This window comes from Myxocyprinus asiaticus, chromosome 21 (assembly GCF_019703515.2).
Source record: "Myxocyprinus asiaticus isolate MX2 ecotype Aquarium Trade chromosome 21, UBuf_Myxa_2, whole genome shotgun sequence".
Taxonomy (NCBI): domain Eukaryota; kingdom Metazoa; phylum Chordata; class Actinopteri; order Cypriniformes; family Catostomidae; genus Myxocyprinus; species Myxocyprinus asiaticus.
In genome coordinates, this window is record NC_059364.1 from 30,630,614 (window position 1) to 30,654,159 (window position 23,546).

Here is a 23,546-nt window from a genome sequence, read left to right on the forward strand (position 1 = left end):
CCACATGTGATCGGATCACCAGAAATGCATCTTAATACCAGGTGGAAACGAGGTCTCAGTAACTGTCTTGTTATTAGACACTTTCACTCATAAATGAATCATGGCTGACTGACTGTGAATTGTAAATTCCTACAATGGCATCAGTAACTGAAAACTATTGATTTTGAATGATGCTGCATCCACGCCGCTAGGTGTTAGTGTAAGTCCAAGATGACACAAAGACAAAAGTTACTGAGTGCACCTTTAATGTAAAAAATAACCAAAACCTTTACTAGGGATGGGCGATACCACTTATTTTCTTTTCAGTCCGATACCAAGTACTTTTAGGCCAATATCGCAGATATCGATACCAATACCGATACCTCTATTAAATTGAATTTTTAAGAATTCTTTGGATAAAATGAGTAACTTAAATTATTACTTAATTTTTTTTATATATTTATGGGCCTAAGCAAAATTTATTAGGCTGCTTCTTTAGCCTTTAAAAATGAGTAAGCCACATAAAAAACCTCAAAATGAACCATGGATATTCCATAGCGTCAGGATATGATACACACACACAAAAATCAATATAATAAATACAACATACCAGCAATATGATCTGGTACACAATTTCAAAACAATAATGTAAAAGTGGTATCCTTCTCAATATAATTCACAGCCGAAAGTGATGGTTTGACAAAACGACTAACCATAAGGTAATAAAAAACAAAAACATAAGGTAAATTAATTTCTCCTTGGGGCATATGGCTCATGTAATCAAATGAAATCTTCCTCCGCCAGAGGGAGTGCTCTGCCCTGTGCTATAGCAACAGAAAACCAGGAAAAAAGGTTTAAGGGTTCACGGATGTGCTGTGTTGTTTTGAGCTAAAACAGGTACTGTTATTTATATGTCACACACTGGCAACTTAAACAAATGCATTAAGCTTTTTAAGGCACGCAGACAGATGTTAGGGAAGGGAAGTCGCTGTGTACTGGTTGACAGTAGCTCGATGTATGAAGCTCTTCTACTGTATGACAGCTGTGGCAGAGTGAACACTACATTCGATTATCTGAGGTCGAAAAACTCGTCGCTTGTGAGAAAATGTTTTTCTTTTTTTAGTCCAGGGATGTGTATGAGTACCTATGGTACATTAAATCTAAATATTTACCTTTTTAAACCCATGACAAACAAATAAGTAGGTTTGGACATCAATAATGTAACTCTAGTCTCTGTCTATGATGTTATTTTGGTTTAATGTCACTAGTATGGATTGAATGTCAAATCTTTGTCTTCACTTTTTTTTCTCTCCTTCTCAAACAGATTGCATCAGCAGAGAGATGTCGCAATCTGCTTGTCACCACTAAGCTCTGCATTGTGAGACTGACAGTAGTGTGACTGTATAGGTGTGTGTGTGTGTGTGTGTGTGTGTGTGTGTGTGTGTGTGGGCATCATGTCTGCAGCCTATCCTCCCCAGTCACCAGCTGTAGCTAAGTCTATAGTTCTGGTGGAGGACTGATGTCCCCTACTAGCTGCAACCTTCGCCAACTGGGACAATGTCCTGGGTACCCTTGTATGACACATCTGGGCCCCCAAAGGTCAGGGGTTGTTGCTGCTCTGTGACGGTGAGGTTACGTTTCTGGCCAATCACACGCTGAACGGTGAGATTCTGCGGAGCGCTGAGAGTGGCGCAGTGGATGTGAAGTTCTTCGTCTTGGCAGAAAAGGGAGTCATCATCATCTTGCTGATCTTCGACGGGGAACTCAAGGGTGACTAGAACACTTGTGCGCTGTCAATCATTTGGTCACAGTCAGAGCTAAGCTTCTACCTGCCTCTGACAGCGTGTATAGAGACTGAAGCACATCATCATCTGCATGCAGAAGGTCTTTGTTCAGAGTTCCAGTAATACAAAATATACAAATATAATAAAATGGGTAAATAAAATAGAGTGCAGAGAAAAAATTAATATTCAGCAAGACATACAATAGAGAATATGGTTATCAAAGCAGTGGCTTGTGTCTGTGAGTGCACAGTTCAGGTAGTTGTTCAACAATATAGAAAGTGTGGTATGAGGTTTTAAAGCTCTTTCAATAGTATTTATCTTACTCTCTTTCTCTCTCTCACTGACCCACATAAAGACGTAATCTTTCTTGTTACAGATAAAGGACACTGTGCTGAATGATGATGATATTGGCATCGTTGGGGAGTAACGAAATACATGTAACTGGATTACATATTTAAAATACAAAATATAAGTAACTGTATTCCACTTCAATTACAATTTAAATAATTGGTAATTAGAATACAGTTACATTCAAAAAGTATTTTGATTACTGAAGAGATTACTTTGCATTTTATTGTCATTTGTTCAATTTAACATTTAGTCCTTTCAGATGGAAAACATTTATACATATAAATGTTGCGATCCAAAGTGCATCTGAACAGCGGTGAAACACTTTCTTATGATGTGTTACATTCATACGAGCAGACAGAGAAGTACGTTTGAAGCAGCAGAAATATAAATAAATCTTGTGTAAATTGTCATGTGAACATTTAGCTTTATGCTAAGCTGAAATGCTATTTCTAGCCATTTTACATGTACCTGTAACCATACATGATAGTGTGTTTTTATCAAGAAAATTCACGTTAGATCATAATTTTTTCTCTAGTAAGACTTTTGATATAGGGCAAAAATCTTATTCTTAATGATAATTTTTGTATTGTTTTCCTGTAAAAATATCTAAAAATCCTTTCAATTCAATTTGATTTATTTTGTTTTAGAAACAACACTGCATAAGATATTTAGGTTTTTCAGAGAATGTATTTTTAACATGTGTATTTTGTCTTACTGTACTGGCAGAGTTTTTATAGTCAAAACAAGTGAAAAAATCTACCAATGCTGAAGAAGTAATCCAAAGTATTTAGAAAACGTTACTGACCTTGAGTAATGTAATGAAATACGTTACAAACTACATTCAACAGCAGTATTCTGTAATTTGTAGTGAAATACATTTCAAAAGTAACCCTCCCAACCCTGGATATTGGTGACTGAAGACTGTGCTCAAGTAAGAAGTATTGCATCTTTTGGAGAAGCCAATGATCTGAATGATCTATTTTGTTGTTTGGATCAGAGTTCTCCTGAGAGGTTGTTATATGTGTTATTCTTCTCTTTCACAGGGCATTCAGCTCTCATCTTCAGACTTGTGGCTGTTCTATGGTGGTTGGCAGCAATCCCAAGAAAGACAATAAGGTACACATTCCTATTTGGACATTCACTTCATTCACATCGATGTACAGTATGTACAGTTGAGCTCATATGTTTAACATAACCTTTGCAGAATCTAAATTATGTTTAACATAAAAATAAATGTTTTATTTAGTATTGCCTAGAACAGGGGTTTTTAAACTTTTTGATGCCAAGGACCCTATGATATAATGATCCTTTTGCAAGGGACCCCCTTCCTAAATGTAGTCTCATTTATACTGTGTGAAACAAATATTAACCAGGATGTTATAAAGACAACATGTTGTTTGCAAAATTAAATAATTGGCTTTTATATCGTCATTATACTAAAGTCACAAGAAATCATTAAAGTATTATCTAGGAGATATTTACTCTGTATTACATTGATGGCGTATCTTTTTTTTTTTTTTTTTTTTACACAATATTAGAGTAATGTTAGATGTTTAAACCTGAGAAGAAATGTGTATCATACATTTCACAATATATATTGTTCCAAAACAGCTTTAGAGAATATTGCTTTACAGTATTCTTAACAATTCCCAGTGAGCAAGTTAAAGGAATAGTTCACCCAAAAAAGAAAATTCTCTCCTCATTTACTCACCCTCATGCCATCCCATATGTGTATGACTTCCTATCTTCTGCTGAACACAAATGAAGATTTTTAAAAGAATATTTCAGCTCTGTAGGTACTTACAATGCAAGTGAATGGTGACCAGAACTTTGAAGCTCCAAAAGCACATAAAGGAAAAAAGCATAAAAGTAATCCATATAACTCCAGTGGTTAAATCTATGTCTTTAGAACGGATATGATAAGGATTAAATCCATATCTTCTGAAGCGATGCAATCACTTTGGGTGAGAAACAGATCAATATTTAAGTCCTTTTTTTACTATAAATCTTCACTTTCACATTCTGAAAGGAATGAAATATTGATCTATTTCTCACCCAAAGTGATTGCATCGCTTCAGAAGATATGGATTTAACCACTGGAGTCATATGGATGACTTTTATGATGCCTTTAAGTGATTTTTGGAGCTTAAAAGTTTTGGAACCCATTTATTTGCATTGTATGGACATACAGAGCTGAGATATTCTTCTAAAAATCTTCATTTGTGTTCTGCAGAAGAAAGAAAGTCACACACATCTGGGATGGCATGAGGGTGAGAAAATAATCAGAGAATTTACATTTTTGTGTGAACTATCCCTTTAAGAACAGTGGGCAAATACACTAACCAGGACAAGCCATGTTTACTCATGCACAACCATCACAAAAGGCTACAAACAGTTATTGATGCTTGAGGAAGCAAAACATGATATTAAGAATCAAGAATAATTTGTGTAAATGCAGTTAATATTTTGTCTTTTGGAGTATATTTAAATATCTGATATATAATAAAAGTATATGTAATATCTTCATCAGAACAGTTACATTTTATGATCTCTCTTATTTAAAAAAAAATGCAGATTCTACAACGGGTATGTAAACTGTAAGTATAGAACTGTAAGTTGAATTACGATGTTTCCTTCACTAGATCTTGCTCACGCGGAGTCTCTTCCTCACTCCTGTGTAGAGAAAGTGCTCTCGATTGTGTCACCCTGACAGCTCGTTCAAATTTGACACAGGTCTCTTTGTTCAGGGCCTCATCAAGGTATCTACAACATCCCTCTGTGGGAAACTTATGTAAATACTGCTCATTTGCACAGAATTTTCTGCTTGGTAATAAAATATTTGGTCCATAATCATCAAGTGCCGCTGGTTTAATGTGGCTACAGGTGATTATATTTGCTGGATGGGAGATTTAGAAAGGTCCCTTTCTTCTTATTCCCAAGACTCTGCAGGGAGCTTCGTGTTGCCCTACCGGCAGGTGCTCTACTCCCCGTATCCCACCACTCACACCGATGTGGACATTAACACGGTGAAGCAGATGCCCCCCTGCTATGAGCACACATATCATCAGCAGTGTTACATGCATGCTGAGCTCGGTGCCCTCTGGAGGGCTGCCAGTGAGGATGACATCAGTCCAGACAACCTCATCAATGCCCAGGACTCCTACACCCCTGACTTGTATGACCTTTGATCTCAAAATCCCTTCTTAGTCAGTGTTGGGTTCTTTATTTTTGTTAGGAAAGTCAGCTCATATGGTCTTTTAGGCCATTAGACAATGTTTTTTTTTTTTTTTTAGTGTAAGGGATAATGTACAGTCAGGCAGTCATTATTGCAGAATAAACCCTGATGTGAAGTTGAGGGCTTTTGTATCACCCTGAAAGGGTTTAATTTGCGATAATAATTAGCCGACTGTACATTATCCCACTTATTACACGGTGTAACACTTCTCAGTTAAAGGAGGAGGCGAGAAGCAGATTTTCCGGTTCAGGTGAGCGTTTTATTCCCCCACTGCAGCAAATGTACTCTTTCAGGGCTCTCACCGTGTTCAATAACTCAATCTAAACATAAACGACTACTTCAGTAAAATAAACTCTCAGCTTTCCAATAATAAGCTCTTGGCTTCAGAATCAGGTCTCTAGTGCCATCTGAGTGCTGCGTGGCCCACTTTATGCCGCTCTTCCCGTGCTCACTGAAATTTGGCTCAGGTGTAAGCACCCATACCGCTTTCTCTCTCTCCGGAGAGATGCTTGACCACGCCCCCGCTGCCACATATCCCCACCGCCCGACTCAGGCCGGGGTGGCATCTGGCCTGCCTACCACTCCCCCCCCATTCCTGGAAAGGAAGTCGGCGACAGCCATCTGCGCCCCTGGTCTGTGGACCACCTTGTACTTAAACGGCTGAAGAGCCAGATACCAACGGGTGATCCGGCCATTAGTATCCTTCATGCGGTGAGCCACTGGAGTGGGGCGTGATCCGAGCAGTGGGTGAAGGCCCGCCCCAGCAGGTAGTATCGGAGTGTGAGGACCGCCCACTTGATGGCGAGACACTCCTTTTCCATGGTGCTGTACTTAGTTTCCCTTAACGAGAGCTTACGGCTAATGTACAGCACCGGGCGCTCCTCCCCCTCCACCACCTGCGAGAGTACGGCCCCCAGCCCCCTGTCTGAAGCATCTGTCTGTAAAACAAAAGGGAGAGAGAAGTCAGGTGAATGTAAAAGCGGCCCCCCACAAAGGTTTTTGAACCCCAGATACCGTACCTCCACCTGTCCAATCGCGCACTTCTTCGGATTCGCTGTGAGTCCCGCTCGGCGTAGCGATCTCAGAACCGCCCTCAGTTGTTGCATGTGCCGCTGCCAATCATTGCTATAAATAATGATGTCATCTAAATAGGCAGCGGCGTAAGCTGAATGTGGTCTAAGGATTCGGTCCATGAGACGCTGAAACGTAGCCGGGGCTCCAAACAAACCGAACGGAAGAGTCACAAATTGGTGTAATCCAAACGGTGTGGAGAAAGTGGTTTTCTCACGGGAAATTGGTGTCAAGGGGATCTGCCAATAACCCTTCGTCAAATCCAATGTCGAATAAAAACGAGCAGTGCCCAACCGATCGAGCAACTCATCAACGCGAGGCATTGGATATGCATCAAATTTAGACACCGCGTTGACTTTTCTATAATCCACACAGAATTGCACAGACCCGTCGCTCTTGGGCACTAGAACAACTGGGCTGGACCAATCACTGTGGGATTCTTCTATTACCCCCATATCAAGCATCGCATCCAATTCTTCCCGAAAGATTTTTTTCTTGTGTTCGGGTAATCGATAGGGGTGGCTAAGTACCACGACCCCCGGCTCGGTCTCGATGTGGTGATGGATGAGGTTTGTACGTCCCGGTAGAGGGGAGAACACATCTGCGAACTCCTGTTGCAACCTATCAACCTCCGCGAGTTGGCTTGGTGAGAGGTGGTCTCCGCAAATGACCGGGGTGAACTGAATATGTTTTGAACTCACCTCCGGTCCGAGCTCCGCCTTCTCGGGAACTACCGTAGCCAACGTCACGGGAACCGCCTCCCTCCACAATTTCAGGAGATTGAGGTGGTATATTTGATGTGCGTCCCCTCTATCGGTTCGTTTAACCTCATAATCGAGATCTCCCACAAGTCGTGTGACCTCAAAGGGTCCTTGCCACTTGGCGAGTAATTTAGAGCTCGATGTGGGAAGCAATACAAGCACTTTATCTCCCGGTGCAAATTCCCTTAGCTGAGTTCCCCTGTCATACAGTCGGCACTGTGGTTCTTGAGCTTGGAGCAAATTCTCCTGTGTTAGTTGCCCCAAGGTGTGGAGTTTTGCTCTAAGATCAAGAACGTACTGAATTTCATTTTTACTGTTTGAAGGTCCTTCCTCCCAGGCCTCTCGCAATGCATCAAGCACGCCGCATGGGCGTCGCTACAGCAGCTCGAATGGGGAGAAGCCAGTGGAGGCTTGCGGGACCTCTCATACTGCAAATAACGGGGTAGAGCCATTTATCCCAATTTCTGGAATCATCGTGCACGAACTTACGAATCATGTTTTTGAGGGTTTTATTAAATCGTTCCACCAAGCCATCCGTTTAAGGATGGTATACACTGGTGCGAATCGATTTAATATTTAACACCTCATGCAGTTCGCGTAGTGTTCGTGACATAAATGTTGTGCCTTGATCGGTGAGGATTTCTTTCGGAATCCCCACCCGGGAGATTATTTTGAAGAGTGCCTCCGCAACACTGCGTGCTGAGATGTTGCGAAGAGGCACTGCTTCCGGATATCGTGTTGCATAGTCCACTAGGACCAATACAAAGCGATGTCCGCGTGCTGACCGTTCTAATGGCCCGACGAGGTCCATTCCAATTCTCTCAAAGGGGACCTCGATCAGAGGGAGAGGGCGCAATGGCGCTTTTGGGGTGGCCGGTGGGTTAACCAGCTGGCATTCGCGGCATGCCACACACCACCTGCGGACATCGCCGCCAATGCCTGGCCAATAGAAACGGCTATTAGACGGTTCAGTGTTTTCCTTTCTCCTGGGTGACCCGCCATGGGATTATAATGAGCCGCCTGGAATACCATTTCCCGATGGCTCCTTGGAATCAACAGTTGGGTTGTATCCTCTTTGGTCCGAGTGTCCTGTGTCACTCGATACAACCGCTCATTTATAATTGCAAAATAGGGGTATGAAAGTGCGATGTCAGGCTGGAGTCGTTGACCATCGATGACTCTCACTTGGTCGAAGGCGTGTTTGAGGGTTTCGTCTCGTGATTGCTCCAAAGGGATATCCCCGTCAGGGAATTCCCTGAGAAGGGGAGGGGCTGCAGCTGTCAAGGACGGCCCCGGCTCCGCCTCCCCTGCCAGAGCATCGCACATCACACATATCCCTATTTTCATACAGGACCCATCCGCGCAAATTCCCTTTAATAAAACTCTAAAATCAGGCCAATCAGTCCCCAAAATCAGCGGATGGGTGAGGCGGGAACTAACCGCAGCCTCCACTCTATGCTTTTTCCCCCGAAATTTAATTGTCAGGGTTACCACCGGATACTTGTGAATATCCCCGTGTACACATTTTACCTTCACCGTTTTGGTTGTGACCAATGCCTCGGGTTGAACCAGGCGTTGGTGGATAGTGGTTTGATTACAACCGGTATGACACTTACCGGTATCCGGTACGCTCCGGCCCGGTCGGGGGCAGCCTGTGGGAGGTCAGAGACCCGCACCACCATCCCCAGCTCCATCAGAGGGCACTGATCTCGGAAGTGGCTCGGGTCTCCGCACCTCCAGCAGGCCGGCCCAGGCGCTACGCCCGCACTTGTGTCAGCGGGCACCCCCCCCCGAGGGTGAGAGCGGCGGGGCATTGGAGTAGGGGAAGGTGTCGTCTCCCACACCCGGGGAACTGGTCTCAGGGGCTGAGGTCCTCTTCGTCTGCGTGGGGCAGGAACGGGACCTGGAGAGAGAGCAGACGAGAGAGAGAGAGAGGGGAGGGGGAAGAAACAGAGGGAGGAGAGAAAACGTAGGAGGGCTCTTCCGCACTCGGGATCGCCGCCATGTGGTCCTCCACAAGTCGGATAGCTTCCTCCAACGACGCCGGGCGGTGGCACTGGACCCACTCCGCCGTCCCTTTTGGCAGTCGAACTATGAACTGTTCCAGTACCACCTGGTCGATAATTCCCTGGACGTCGCGATCCCCCGCTAGCAGCCATCTTCGGCAGGCATCACAGAGCCGCTGGGCAAAGGCAAACGGGCGGTCGGAGCTCTCCAACTTCAAGCTCCGGAAGAGTTGACGACTTTCCTCTGGAGTGCGACCAACCCGTTGCAAGATGGCTCTTTTTAAATCTCCGTAGGCCAGGAGGCTTGACGCTGGCAGTTGTTGAGCCGCGAGCTGGGCTTCCCCGGACAATAGTGGGATCAATCGGGCTGCCCGTTGGCCGAGCGGCCAGCCCCAGATCTCGGCGGTCCGCTCAAACAAATCCAGGAAGGCCTTGGGGTCGTCCGCCGCCCCCATTTTCTGTAATGCTGGCGGGGGTAACGGTGTGGGAGTGTCCGGGGTCGCGGCTGAGGTTGCCCCCTGGCTGAGGAGGCTCCGGATCACCTGCCGGTCCTCGGCTTGAGCATGCACGAGCTCGACAAACCGGCGGTCTTGATCTTGTCAGAGCTCAAGCAGCGTCTGTTGGTGGTTCTGATGTAGGCTGGCGAGGGCTTGGAGGATCTCCGCCAACTGGGAGGACTCTACGGGGCAACTTCCGTCCATCTTCAAACCTTCCCGGGTTTTCGGCACCAGTGTAACACTTCTCAGTTAAAGGAGGAGGCGAGAAGCAGATTTTCCGGTTCAGGTGAGCGTTGTATTCTCCCCGCTGCAGCAAATGCACTCTTTCAGGGCTCTCACCGTGTTCAATAACTCAATCTAAACATAAACGACTACTGCAGTAAAATAAACTCTCAGCTTTCCAATAATAAGCTCTTGGCTTCAGAATCAGGTCTCTAGTGCCCAGGTTCTCTCTCTCATCTGAGTGCTGCGTGGCCCTCTTTATGCCACTCTCCCCGTGCTCACTGAAAATAGAGACAGGTGTTAGACATAATTTGGCTCAGGTTTAAGCGCCCTTACTGCTTTCTCTCTCTCCGGAGAGATGCTTGACCACGTCCCCGCTGCCACACACGGCTACTTGCCAAATAAAAAATAATAAAAGTTTATTGTTTAATAATAGTTATTTAGTTAAAACTAGAGCTGCATTTTTAGGTGAAAATAGCTGTGCTTTGAAGGCAAAACGGACGTCTTTTTTCAGCTGAAATCAGCACATAGTCACTGCGCTGTGTACTTTATCTTAATGGAAAGCATACACATACATGTACCTAAGACTAAAATTATTCATTTTTATTGAAGTCTGTACGCTAAGTGTTTCAGGCTGAATTAATTCCAGAAGTTGAATACTTAGGGTTAGGGATTTAGAAAAAACCCTACCCAGAATGTTTGAGCAATTTTTAATACTGTGCTGCCTTTTGATTATGTAAGAAGAAAGAGACATTAAATGAAAGACATGAAACTAGCACAGCTATATAGAAATCAGTTGAATGTTGCAACGGGCAATTATACAATTTATATGTCATTATACAAAGATGTTTGACCACAGAATGCCTTAATTGACCAGTCAGAATCAAGTAATCTAGAGAGCCATGCAACAGATTGTAATAAATTGCAGAGGAAATGTTTGATCTTTTGATCTGAATCCTCTTTATCAAGAAACTTCCTTTGAGATTTCTGTGTGTGTGGATGTTCGTCCTTGATATTCTGAAAACTCTTCAGTTTCTAGTATTGTCATGGTTCAGTGCTGTGGCCAGCATAGAAATGCATCATTGATTTGTTTTCAAAGACTGCCAGTGACAGTTTGGCAGAGAATTTTTCCATTAAAAGTTCACAGAGTTGCTGAGAGGTGGAACAGAGAAATGTAAAAATTCATTTCAGGGTAGGGCTGCACAATGAATCGTATTTTAATCGCAATCACGATTTCTGCCTCTCACGGTTAATTAAGCATCCAAGGAGAGGGATAAGTGCAGTGGAACGCGGCAGTTCGGGAGAGAGAGAGCCACATGCAGCTGCCGTGTGTGTTTCTCTCTCCCGAACTGCCGCGTTCCGCTGCACTTATCCCTCTCCTCGGCTGATTAGCCCAACTGGGGGCCGGGCGTGCGTAGTCACGGTCCAGCTCCACCCTCCTTCTCGTCACAAGAGCATTTCACCATGTTTGGATGGAGCACCAGAGCCTACCAAAACTGTTGTCAACAGAAACAACACACACACTTCCCAGTAAAAAATTGTTTAAAGAGAACTTAAGTGTGAAAACCCTTAAATTAGAAGTAAAGCATAGGCAAAACATGACTTAATATTAGTAAAAAAGAATAATTTACTTGTTTGTCGTTTTAAAACCTTGATCAACATGAGAGCTGTTGTTTAATGTCATTTTATTTTTTATGTAAGAAACAAATATCAAAGCTATGGCAACAGTATTTTTTGTGCAAATTGTGCAGCCCTGCTATAAAAATAAATAAATAAATAAAACTCCAAAGGGCAGAATAATCGTGATTAACATTTTAAGCAAAATAATTGTGATTATCATTTTAACCATTATCGTGCAGCCCTATTTCAGGGCACTTGCTATATCCTTCGCTCAATGTGTTTTGTACACATACAAAAACAGTGCAGTCAACTTGACATGTCAAGTAGTCAACTTCTTTTGAATCTTTTTCTGAATGTATTATTATATTATATATATTTCAGGACGTGATGCACAAAAACACACTTGTAAAGTCCTTCATAAATGAGGTAAGCCTTCACTAATCCCCTTTCAAATTCTCTGAATCTCCCGAGCTTTATAACAACTCCTACTGTGGCCTTGATAACACGTGTGTATTTGTGTAGGTGTTTCTGTTAAAACCAGGTCTGTCTCTGCGGAGCGTACTTGTCCCACTTCCTTCTCCTGCTGCACAAAAAGGCTCTGACACTGCTCAGATATATTGAGACATATGTACATCAACTTATTACTTATCTAATGCTGCCACAGATATATTCACCTTGCTTATATTACATTCTTTGAACATGCACATATTTGACAGTCTGAATATTCAATATACTGAAGATAGACACGCAGACAGATATTGGATATGTTTTGAATGTGCTCTATGCAATATGGGCAGATGCAGTTGTAATGTTCTCTTTACATTCTGTTTAAACATTGCATGGACGGATACTGATGGAATTATTGACAACGGACTGTTGAATCATTGAAAATGTATGCACACCCTGCAGTAGTAATGTTGTTACTCCGTAGGTGTGCATTTATTTTCTAAAAGTCTGCATCCAATTATTCCACATATACAACAATTGCCACATGTGTATTTGTTTAGCACAAAACATTTTTCAGGTTTTCATCCCTAAAACGTTCTAGTGTGTAGTGTAGAACTACTTTCAGACGCCACCGATTAAGCTGCTGTTACTAGTTCGAAAACGTGACTCAAAATCCCATTACTAGTTTAAAAGCATCACTTTCGAATTAGAAGCAGTGACTCAAACCATTTCTAACTAGTCAATGGTGTAACAAGGTTTTGTGTGTGTGTATGTATGAGAGCGAGAGAGAGAGAGTTGTCTCTGGAGAGACTTCACATTATTACATATTATTACAATGTTATTTGGCTGGAGAGTCATGCCATTCGTCTTTCGTCCAGCTGCTAAAATGACTGTACTTTCCATAGATAAAAAAAAATTTTGTTTCATGTTATGCTTGTCCAGTGCTATTTTATTACTCTGTACGGCTGTTTGAAGTTCTTCAACAAATTGGAAAGAACATAGCGAAATGATATTGAACTGCAATGCGGTCAGCCTGGAACTACTTCATATCTGTACAGGAACACTTTGTAATGTTTGTCAGCTGATAAGAAATAAGACTTAAAAAATACAGTGGTATAAATCACTATAAACACTGACTATAAACTAGTAAGAACTGTCCATTTTAACTAGAAATTAAGTATAAATTATCTAGCATGTACAATGACAATTAATGCATTCATGTGCACTAAATGACAGCAATTTGCAGTAATATTAAAGGGGTCATGACATTCTTTTTTTATTATTTGAATATGTTCCTTGAGGTTCACTTATAGTAAAAAATTTTGCACAAAAAGAGTCATATATTTGTTAAATATGATAATTTTCCACCCTCATTCAAACCTCTGTCAGAAACGCTCAGTTTTGGTGCTGTTGTCTGCCTTTTCATGGTAACAATATACTGTAAATTAGTTTGAGGGTTTTCAAGCTTCTGGGCACATTTAATGATCAACGTTCATAATTGTAGGTCATGAAATATGTTTTTAGTTTCAGGCTTATTGCATTGTATTGACTATCTACTGATCACAGTGTTATTATTTATTACAGGCAGAAGGGGAAGAATCCTTTCAGATCTCTACGCAATCTAAAAACTTGACAGTGGAGGGGGACTTGAACATCATAATGGTGATGGCGGAGAAGCTGCGGGCAGGCCTTCACTCCTTCGTTTTTGGGAAGTCTTTCCTCACCAGCGTGCAGGAGCGTGACCTCCTCATGAGCTTCTGAACTCTGCCGGAGTGCCTATAGATGTCATCATTTTTCTGTGACCACACCCACATCCTTATGTTTATTTTAAGGATGTTTCAACAGCATTCAGAAAAGTGCTGGTAAATGTGCTTAAGTGCTCCGTCACAATGCCTGCTGCTGAAATGTTAATTGGAACATTTTTTGCTGTGAAATTATAAACTGCTAGTGATGTTGGTAAATTCTTATTTGTGTGAAAATCTTTGACACTTTTTATGCTTATGAGATTCTTGGCCTCATGAAGGAGGCGAGATGTGTCTGGGAAAGACAGTGTTTGGGTCTCACAGTCAATGGCTTTCTGGTACTTAAGAGATTTTCTTTACTGCAAGTCTTATACCATACCAAACATTGATCATTTTGGATATCCTGCATAGACATGATAACTAACATGAAAGCATATGCCGGTCATTCATAATATCTGGATAAATGTGAGAGAAGCCGTTTTGTTTACTAATTGAATAAATATGTGACAAAAGAACAAAGTAGATGGAATTTTAATCTCACTGTGGGTTTGTCTTCCTATGTGCATGATTGTCGTCTTATTTCAATTGAAATACCATACAGGATCTACATAAGTAATCTCAACTCTTTAATAAATTTCCCTGGCCATTTAACAATGATATGATTGTCTCAACACTGCACATAATTCACGTGACTGATCTGCTACTTCCCAGAACTCTTCTTTTCAGAGACTTTTCTTTGTTCCCTAAAGGTGAAGTGTGTGATTTCTGCACAACTAAAGGCACCACATGGAATTGCAAAATAAGGACAATTTTCAAACTAGTTTTTAAACAAACACTCCCCCGTCTACCATTGCTCAGCCAAAAAGATCGTCCCGCCCAAAACCCACACCATTGGTTGAGACAGTGTTTCTGTGTTGGCTGGTCATGACACTCGAACAAAGAGAGCAATGTTTAAATAAATTTAAGTGCCACAGAGCCCAATAAGCTGGGATAGGAGACAGTATTAAACACACCAGCTTTAACTTGACAAACTAAACTACAGTTATGGTTAATTAAATTACTCTTACTTGCGCATCTGGATTGAGACATGTAGGGAAGCTGGTGGAAATTTGGGAACACCAAGAAAAAAAGTACCTTGACTTACTATATCTAAATTAGGCCAAATCTCAGGTGTAAAATGTGCAAGGAAGTCAGCAAATAACAGGAACGGCCCTTAGCCATCTTGCTTTAATTTTGAAATGTTTTTTTTTTTTTTGCATTATTCCACTGTTGTTATTTATCACACAGCCTTTGTGTTAATGGCAGACCCGTAATGAGGGTGTAATGGTAGTGTAATGATGACTCTGTCAGGGGTGTTCTGAACATTTTGGGAAACTTGTGAAAGTCATAAACTGAATTTTAATCTGAAATATGTATATTATACATTTTAAATTGTAAATGTGTTGTCTTAATAAATGGTGCCTATTTTATTTGTGAAACATAACTTGTCTTATTATACCTGTCTATTAGTGTAAAATCCTCCTTTCCTTAACTATTTGCTTTTCCAAAACGAACAAATATTCAGTATGTTTATTTATTGAGGCTTATATGGAAATTATTATATGGTGAGAAGATGAACATGGCTGGACACTGGACAGAGCAGCAGGTAGCCTATTCCACAATGCAGAAAAACTCCAGGAGACAAGTTATAATGAATATGCAAGAGCCCTAATCTGATTTTATTGCAGTTCCTTGCATAAGTACTTAGACCCTTAATCATTTCTGTCATGTTACGGAATAGCAAATCCTATTATTTGTACACAATTGCACTCTGTGATATTTTTATTTTTAGCTCAAAAGTATATGTTAGAATTTTTTTTTTCCAATCCCACATTTTAATGTTTTGTAAAATACACTGTTTAGGTTAATTTTGGAAAAATGTCCATGTTATTTTTTATGCTTTTTACCTTTTCCCATAGTGCCACCTACTAACTGGGCCCCTGTTTCATTTTATTTTTCATTCTTGGGCCATGCCTACGTCAATTTGGCTTAATATTATTGTTTGCCTTCTCCAATGAGAATGTTTGTTTTGTAGACAACATTTGTTAAAACTTTGATAGTCATAGTATTCTCACTTTATCAATATCTTAAAGGCAGGTGTATTGCTTTTACTGGTGTGTGTATTTTTATTATTTTCCTCCCAACCTTTTATTGTCCCTGAATATATATATATATATATATATATATATATATATATATATATATATATATATATATATATATATATATATAATAAATAAATATTGTAAATACTTTTTTATGAATTCATTTATTTGAATAAATTAATTACTGGTATACTGCACTTTTTTAATATAATTTTTTTTATATATGTACAATTGTATTATATAATAATCCCTTATTAATTGCACTTCATAATGCAAAGTTTATTTTCAGTGATATTAGTTTTTGAAGACCAATTTAAGTTTATTTAATTCTTAAAATTATTACAGTCTTACACTACAATGTCACTTGATCCCCTCCTTCACACTTCATTCTGAAGCACTTGATCCACTGGATACTCAGGTCAAGCCTGACACAGTTAACGGTATTTTTATTGGCTACTCCCCATGCCACTCACGCCCATGTTCTACAACCTCGCCTTATTATTGGTTCATTTGTCCACAACAGATGTGTGATTGGTTTGGCCATGGCACCTGACGACAAAACAGGAAGCGTAAGCGCTGTCCGTGTAAATACTCCGGAAAAGAAATCATTCGCTTGAGAAATGTGTGCTGCCGCTTGAGAGGAGCACAAGAGAGCAGCTCTAAGGATCATGACAACGTGAAATGTGATTCTACACTGTACAAGGCGAGGTGGGTACACGGCTTGTGTCCATAAAGCTTTGTGTTTGAGAACGGGCTGCGGCCTACAGTAACAGCAGAGATTGTGCGATATATGACTCCTCTTGAGTCTGGATTTGAGCCTGGATCACCTGCTGAGCCCCAGTGCTGTTGTCATTTATAATGCCATCTGTTTCATTACATGTACATAAGATTGTAGTCCGATTAATAAAGTTCACAAATGTCTGTTCTTGCTGTCCATAAACATCAAAAGGCTGTGTTTGCCACGCCAAAATCGAATGCGTATCGAATACTTTCCATCATTGTCGTTTCGCTTGTTTTGTAAAGGTTAACCTGTACCTATTTATTGCAAAACGCATGATGTAGACTGGGTGAACTATACACATCGAGTTTCATCATTATTAATACATTATTTATTAATCAGAACTGCTTTGGTGTCTGTAGGACACAGACGTACAATGGTCCAGTTGTCACACATGGACATAATGAGCTCCATTATTGTGAAACTTGCCTTACCTTTTGCCAAAACAGTTCATTGGTTGAAATGGGTCAGAATGTGTCGGTTTTGATTGACTTGTTTGGGTGGTATAAGCTTCCAGTCCTCGAATCTGATTGGACAAGTGGCGCTCCATACGTGTTGATCTTTAGTAGCACTGGGGCGCAAATAGTGGTTGAGGTTTTGATTCACTGTTCATTGTGATTTTTGACTGATTGGTACCATGACCATTTTTGGAGATCGCATATTTACACCAGTAGGTGGCGACAAACGAGCATCTTTTGTGTTATGAGTGAGTCATTGAATCAGTAGTCACTTTCATACATATGGCTTTTTCCAGTAAATAAACGACGATTTTCAGTTTAGAGATCATGTGTGAACACGACCCGTTCTAAAATACCGGTAAATTTAGTTTTGGTTATTTCCCTGAATAAGAAATTGTAACATTACCTGATAAGTTCAGTTTTGGTGCTGTGTCTGAAGAGAGTCGTAAGATAAACGGTTTGAGCATGGACAAGGTCAAGACACGGAGATGATTCAGTTACTCTGGAGTCAGAAAAATGTCATCAAATTGGACAGATAGTGAAATTATTAAATTGTATAAAAAATATTTTTTTATTTAAAAGCGGACTGTAGAGGAAATCTCATAGTGTTTGGTGCTCCAAGTCTCAAATCTGAAGTCATATGGTGAGCAGCCAATGGAAATCAGCCGCACGTGTCCACGACACTGGACCATGAAGAAATGGAGATGGTGAATAACCGCTCAAAGTGAAGCTACACATTTCAAGTCGCTAACCTCCAACTCGCGTCACAGTCTCCATCTTTCCACTGAAGACTGCACCCGAATGCCCTTGGCCTGTTTCTTTTGAGACTCGGAACAAAGAAGCAGCGACATCAACGGCAGCTCCCGTACATGCATGTTTGTTTACATCTGTCATGCGTCTCCTAGAATGTGGTCGTGTGCTTCCACGTGAGTTTGTGATCGGATCATCTTGACAGCCAGAGAGATCCTAAGTGGTTTAGTGTGTGATTCCCAGTTTTTGTCTGTAGCCATTTATGTAGTCTGTAAGTGTGTGATACCTAGTATTTTTAGATTCTGTTCAGATTTTAGAAGTGGTGTAGTGTAATCCAGCCTAAAACGCTTTTCTTCATCCAGTGCGGAGAGCGGAGTTGCTTGATGCTCGCTGGCAGAGAAGAAATGCATGAACAAACAGGCCAAATTTTGTCTGAAACATAAATTATTTTAATATTATGGACCCTTTTCACACATCCGTGTTCGCGAAGCAGAAGTCGTTATAGTTGGGTCAACGCAGCTATGGTCGCTGCTGAGGTGTATGTGTTTTCACAGTCCTTACAAGTTTTGCCTGTATTTACATTCGGAGACGTTGACCACTTCGTGCATGTGAAAGTGTGAAAAGGGTCCATTTACTAGTTTGTTGAACTGTTGTATAAAAGCCTGCGTGCTGATATATGGAACAACATCACATATGCTCGTGTGATATATATCTTGAATACAGTAAGGACATGGTGCATCTGTTAGGTCTTTATATATTGATATTGACATTGATTTGTCATATATTAAAGAGCTTTGATCCTGTCACATTAAGTAACTGAATAACAGGGTAATCTCTCACTTGACACTAGATTCTCAAGTTGCACTGGTTTTGCCATCAGTTTCATTTTGACTGACACATTAAAAATTAATGTACAATTCTTTTATAATGTTGGTTTGGCATAAGATACCCTGGATCTGTTGTGTAATAAAATCCAAGGTTACAAATCTTACATTTTAAAAAGGAAGATAGGCTTAATTTACCACTGCAATACTTGAGGCATTTAAACACCCTGTTTTTTGTAACTTCTCCTTAAGCATGAACATGCCACTACAGATAAGAGGAATTCATCTGAACATTGTTGCATGTTACATCCAGCCATGTCAGGCATTCACATCAAACTGGCTTAAAAGATTGCAAGTCTGAGCTGCATTGATGCTATTTAGCTAAAATAGTGATGGAGATTTCGAAGAAAATTATAACCTGACACTCCTGGAGGTAAAATCGAGTGTAAAATGTGTAAAAAGGCTGCCAAACCATGTTCTGTTTTTGTAGGTATGTAGCACCTACAGCTCTGCCTATCCTTCTGTAGGCCTATTATTTTTTACAAGAATAGAGCAGAGAAAGGGTGGAAATGGTCATATAAAACTAAAATTATGTCTTTTTTCAATGGAAACCCTTTACTAACATTATAAGTGGACCTCAGAGAGAAAACAAATGGATAATATGTTCATTAATTAAATAATAAATGTTACTGTATGTATAATATTTGTCAATAAATTACATGACTCCTGTAATGTCCATAGCCTGTCTAAAAAGTTATGGTGGTAAGCTGTTTTAGTTGCTCAAGTAGTTGGACAATATTTCCTGGAGAGCGGAGGAAGGGGAAGTAGCTGTCGTTTCTGTCTGACTCTGTAAGATTTATACACTTAACCCTGGAAGACTGCTTCTCTTGTTTATTAGCTACTTCACCAAATTTAGATTCTAGCTTTAAATCAGACAGACTATACCAGGGATTAGACTCAACCTCAACACTAAAAAAAGATTGCTCTCCTCTTGTGTAAGCCAGAGTGGACTGAGATAAAAGATTCATCTTGACTTGAAGAAATGTCACACATTGATATTTAAGAAATCACCCTATAAAGCTCAGCTCTAGAGTCTATGCTTTTTACAATAGAATCACAGACCCTGACTTAGTAACATGATGGTTTGGCCTAATCCTAACCCAGACCTGTCATGCAAGGATCGAGAAAGTATCATCAAAAGCATGCTTTCCAAATGATCCAGACTCTAAGGTTTCACTAGTTTCACACATTTGTTTTCGCCAATTGCTTTGAGGTGTTAAATGCAAATAATAGGGTACAGAAATCGGCACTTTTCCACTGCACATTACGACTCGACTCGACTCTGCTCGCTTTACTTTTCTGAGCTTGCTTTTCTGCTGCAATTTAGTGCAGCCTCAACATGGGTGGGATTATAGGCTGATCGTCATAGTTGCGCCGCGACATCATCTTAAAAGCGACACAAACACATCTAAAACTGAAACAGAAAGTTTGTACAATTTGCTTGTATTGCACGAATTACTGCGACACAAAACAAATTAGCAACAACAACTCAAGAACAATATTGACTGGGGCCTGGGTAGCTCAGTGGTAAAAGACGCTGGCTACCACCCCTGGAGTTCGCTAGTTCGAATCCCAGGGCGTGCTGAGTGACTCCAGCCAGGTCTCCTAAGCAATCAAATTGGCCCGGTTGCTAGGGAGGGTAGAGTCACATGGGGTAACCTCCTCGTGGTCGCTATAATGTGGTTCGTTCTCAGTGGGGCACGTGGTGAGTTGAGCGCGGATGCCGCGGTGGATGGCATGAAGCCTCCACACACGCTATGTCTCCGTGGCAATGCGCTCAACAAGCTACGTAATAAGATGGTCGGGTTGATGGTCTCAGACGCGGAGGCAGCTGGGATTCATCCTCCGCCACCCGGATTGAGGCGAATCACTACGCGACCACGAGGACTTAAAAGCACACTGGGAATTGGGCATTCCAAATTGGGTGAAAAAACAAAAACAAAAAAACATTAATGACCATAAACAATAGCACGACTGCTAGCTGTTTGCTACTAGCTCATTGTGCTGCATAAAGCAGTTGTTGCATGGTGATTTTACACAAGTGTAACAGTTAAATTGGCCTGGTTGTTTTAGAAGCAAGCTTTCCAGTAGTTGGCCAACTAAATAAAGTGAAGCTTTCATGCAGAATATAGAGTTAACCTAACAAACCATCCTCCATCGTGGACTCCAACAACTCCGTGGCAGAGTCCAGGGCACTCTCCCTCCCATTGCTCACCTGTCTATTGCCATAGATAGCGTCCATTTGGTCAAACCACTTCCACTTCTGTTTGAACCTCTCCGGCTGTTATGGTCCTTGATGGTTCTGTAGTCACTTTTATGCTTTTTTAACTTTTCCCTACACTGTTGGTAGGTCCTGTGGTAGCCGTGTGCGGCCAACAGCTGCTCAGACACTTCCTGAAAGACTTTTTCGTTTCGTGTCGCCCCATCCAGCCCTCGTTGGATCCTCTCCTCGGCTACTAATGAGAGGAACGTCTGCACCTCGTTTATTGACCATGGCGTGGTTTTGAAAGTCGTGTGAACAAATGATACTGCTATCGCTGTTGCTAACTTTAAAACTAGCAGGTTGATGTCACGTGTCGCAAATCGCTGGTAGTGACGATTCTCTCTGACCAATCAGTGATCTGCAGGGTTTTGACGTCACATTTAGTATCGGCTCGGCGCGTTTGGAACCTCGACCGAGGTGATACTAAAAAAAGTACCAGGTACTATCCACAATGGAGTCGTACCGTGCAGTGGAAAAGCCCCATTAGATCTTTGCCTTCATCTGCTTCATCTGCCTTGATGAGCTGTATCTTATCAGTCCCAGTAGCTCATATTCAAGCTGATACTGAGTTTGTGCAGTTTGCCAGTGTGGAACACTGAAAAAGTGTTACTTTTTTGGTTTTTATAAATAAATATGGCTGTGTAAAGAGTGTGGCACATTGGTGTTCTAAGAGAAGGTACAGTGTGTGTGTGTGCAAGTAAGAGTGTGAGTGATGATTGTTTGCAAATGAATAGAAATAGCCTGCGTTGTTCGAGTGAATTTCAGGTGGATTTGTGTTAATTTGGATTTTAGGTGCATTACTAGTTACATGCATTACTTTTGTTTTTTTTAATCTGCAACAGACTTTTGGCATCAATTTTTTTGCAACACTTCTTTTTCTTTGAGTGTCACTTTGCAGAAAGTATTTTTTCTTTGTGATGCTCCTTTTAATATTCGCGGTACCTCTTTCCCTTTGCGCTTCACTATGTGGCACTGTTTTGACATTGGGCGGAGTTGACGACATCATGTGGGGTGTGGCTTATTCACGAGATCAAGGAGCATGCGCAGTTTACATGCACTATGATGCCCTCTAACTTCAAAACAAGCGGACATGATCAGCAGAAAAATGTCACTTTGATTTAAGGTTTGTCTCATTTTCTTTCATTTCTAACCAAGAGTAATATCAATTAATGTTAGAAGCTGGAGGAAAAAAAAGCAAATTTTAGGGTGAAGGTCTCAACCCAGTCTCATGAAAATTCATACATCTTTTACGAGTTGGCTATTGCATATGATTTCGTACAAGTTCGTTTGTATAAATTTGTATGATTTCATCACGCGCAAATGTCAGGATGTCTAATGCGGAAGTAAGCGTGTGTTTCGTGCACGAGTTGTTAAGGACATACTTATTAAATGTTGTTATTAATATTATGCCCTTACCCAAACCCCTTATCTAAACCTAACCGATCAGTAGAGTGTGTAAACATGTTAGAAAGCTGTTGTGTGTGACAGAAGCAAGGAATTGTCACGTATTAGATGGAAATGATGTCCAGCAAATGTCATTGGCTGTAGTGAAAGTCGTACTAATTCATACGAATTAGTCAAATTTAGAAAAGTCGTATGAATCCTTACGATTTTGCCATGAGTGTGTGTAGGACAGTCTTGGTTACAGTGCTTCTGTGCTTCATGTAGCTTTTTAGCTTATATCACTGGCCTTTGTTGTTTGATGTTACAGTCTGCTATTTTCAACTTAACTAGGTTTTTAAAAACTCCTATTTACATAATGGGAAATACGTGTTGTGCCATCAAATCCTTGATTAGTTCTTAATGTTACCTGTCTGATATAAACTTGTGATTCAGTGTAAGAAGCTGTTACTTTAAGTGCAACATAACACAACATAACAATCTTTGTCTTATTTTTAAATGTTATTAATAAGAAAACAAGGCATTAATGCTGAAGAACTGCAGTATAATTTTACAGCATTATTTTGTTTTCTTTAGCACTTTTGTATGTTTTTGTGGCAGACCAATCCAATGTTACTCATGAGGAATATTTGTTATATTAACCCTGTAAACAATGTGTATTCCAGTTATTTACTGAGGAATTATATGCTGTGAGGTACAAGAAGACCAAAGAATTTAGAGTGTACTGGAGAAATGGTGCTCCCTGCTCCTTATCACAAGATGATGAAAACAGTTGTGGGGCTTTTGTGCTACTGGTGAGGCATTACAATGCTTCATGGCCACAATCTTGTTTCTATGTGTAATAGTTTCCTTTCAGTAAAGGAATGGACTTTACATATAATTTTAATTATTTTTATTTGACTAGAATGCTCTTGCACTGACTAGAGGCATCAGTCCCAGACAACTGACATGACCACACTCAAAATGCCAGAGCTCCAACTGTCATGTTGTGTTCCAGTGTGTGTAAAGTGACTCAAATTAGTTGTCTTTTGTAATACCATGCACAGAAATGTATAATATACTACAAGCTACTGAATGTTTTTAATAATTTATAAATAATACTTTAGCAAACAGACTTGCTTTTGAGTCATCTTTTGTTTAAAAACTGAACCAA

The 23,546-nt window shown here is 40.7% G+C and overlaps 2 protein-coding genes across 12 annotated transcripts in view; both read left to right on the forward strand.

The window, feature by feature from the left end:
* Positions 1-890: 890 nt before the first annotated feature.
* Positions 891-15,891, forward strand: LOC127412286 (guanine nucleotide exchange factor C9orf72-like). The gene is made up of 7 exons (XM_051648522.1): positions 891-1,076; positions 1,304-1,863; positions 2,140-2,200; positions 2,374-2,476; positions 3,158-3,230; positions 11,908-11,952; positions 13,558-15,891. Exons 4-7 carry the CDS (start codon positions 2,397-2,399, stop codon positions 13,732-13,734), a joined length of 375 nt encoding a protein of 124 aa, XP_051504482.1. The 5' UTR covers positions 891-1,076; positions 1,304-1,863; positions 2,140-2,200; positions 2,374-2,396; the 3' UTR covers positions 13,735-15,891.
* A 537-nt stretch (positions 15,892-16,428) lies between these two features.
* Positions 16,429-23,546, forward strand: part of LOC127411898 (transmembrane protein KIAA1109 homolog) — a 93,956-nt gene continuing 86,838 nt past the window's right edge. For all 11 annotated transcript variants that reach the window (XM_051647756.1, XM_051647759.1, XM_051647758.1 and 8 more), the window contains exon 1: positions 16,429-16,567. The gene's annotated coding sequence lies outside the window, so the exon portion shown is untranslated. The remainder of the gene's footprint in view (positions 16,568-23,546) is intronic.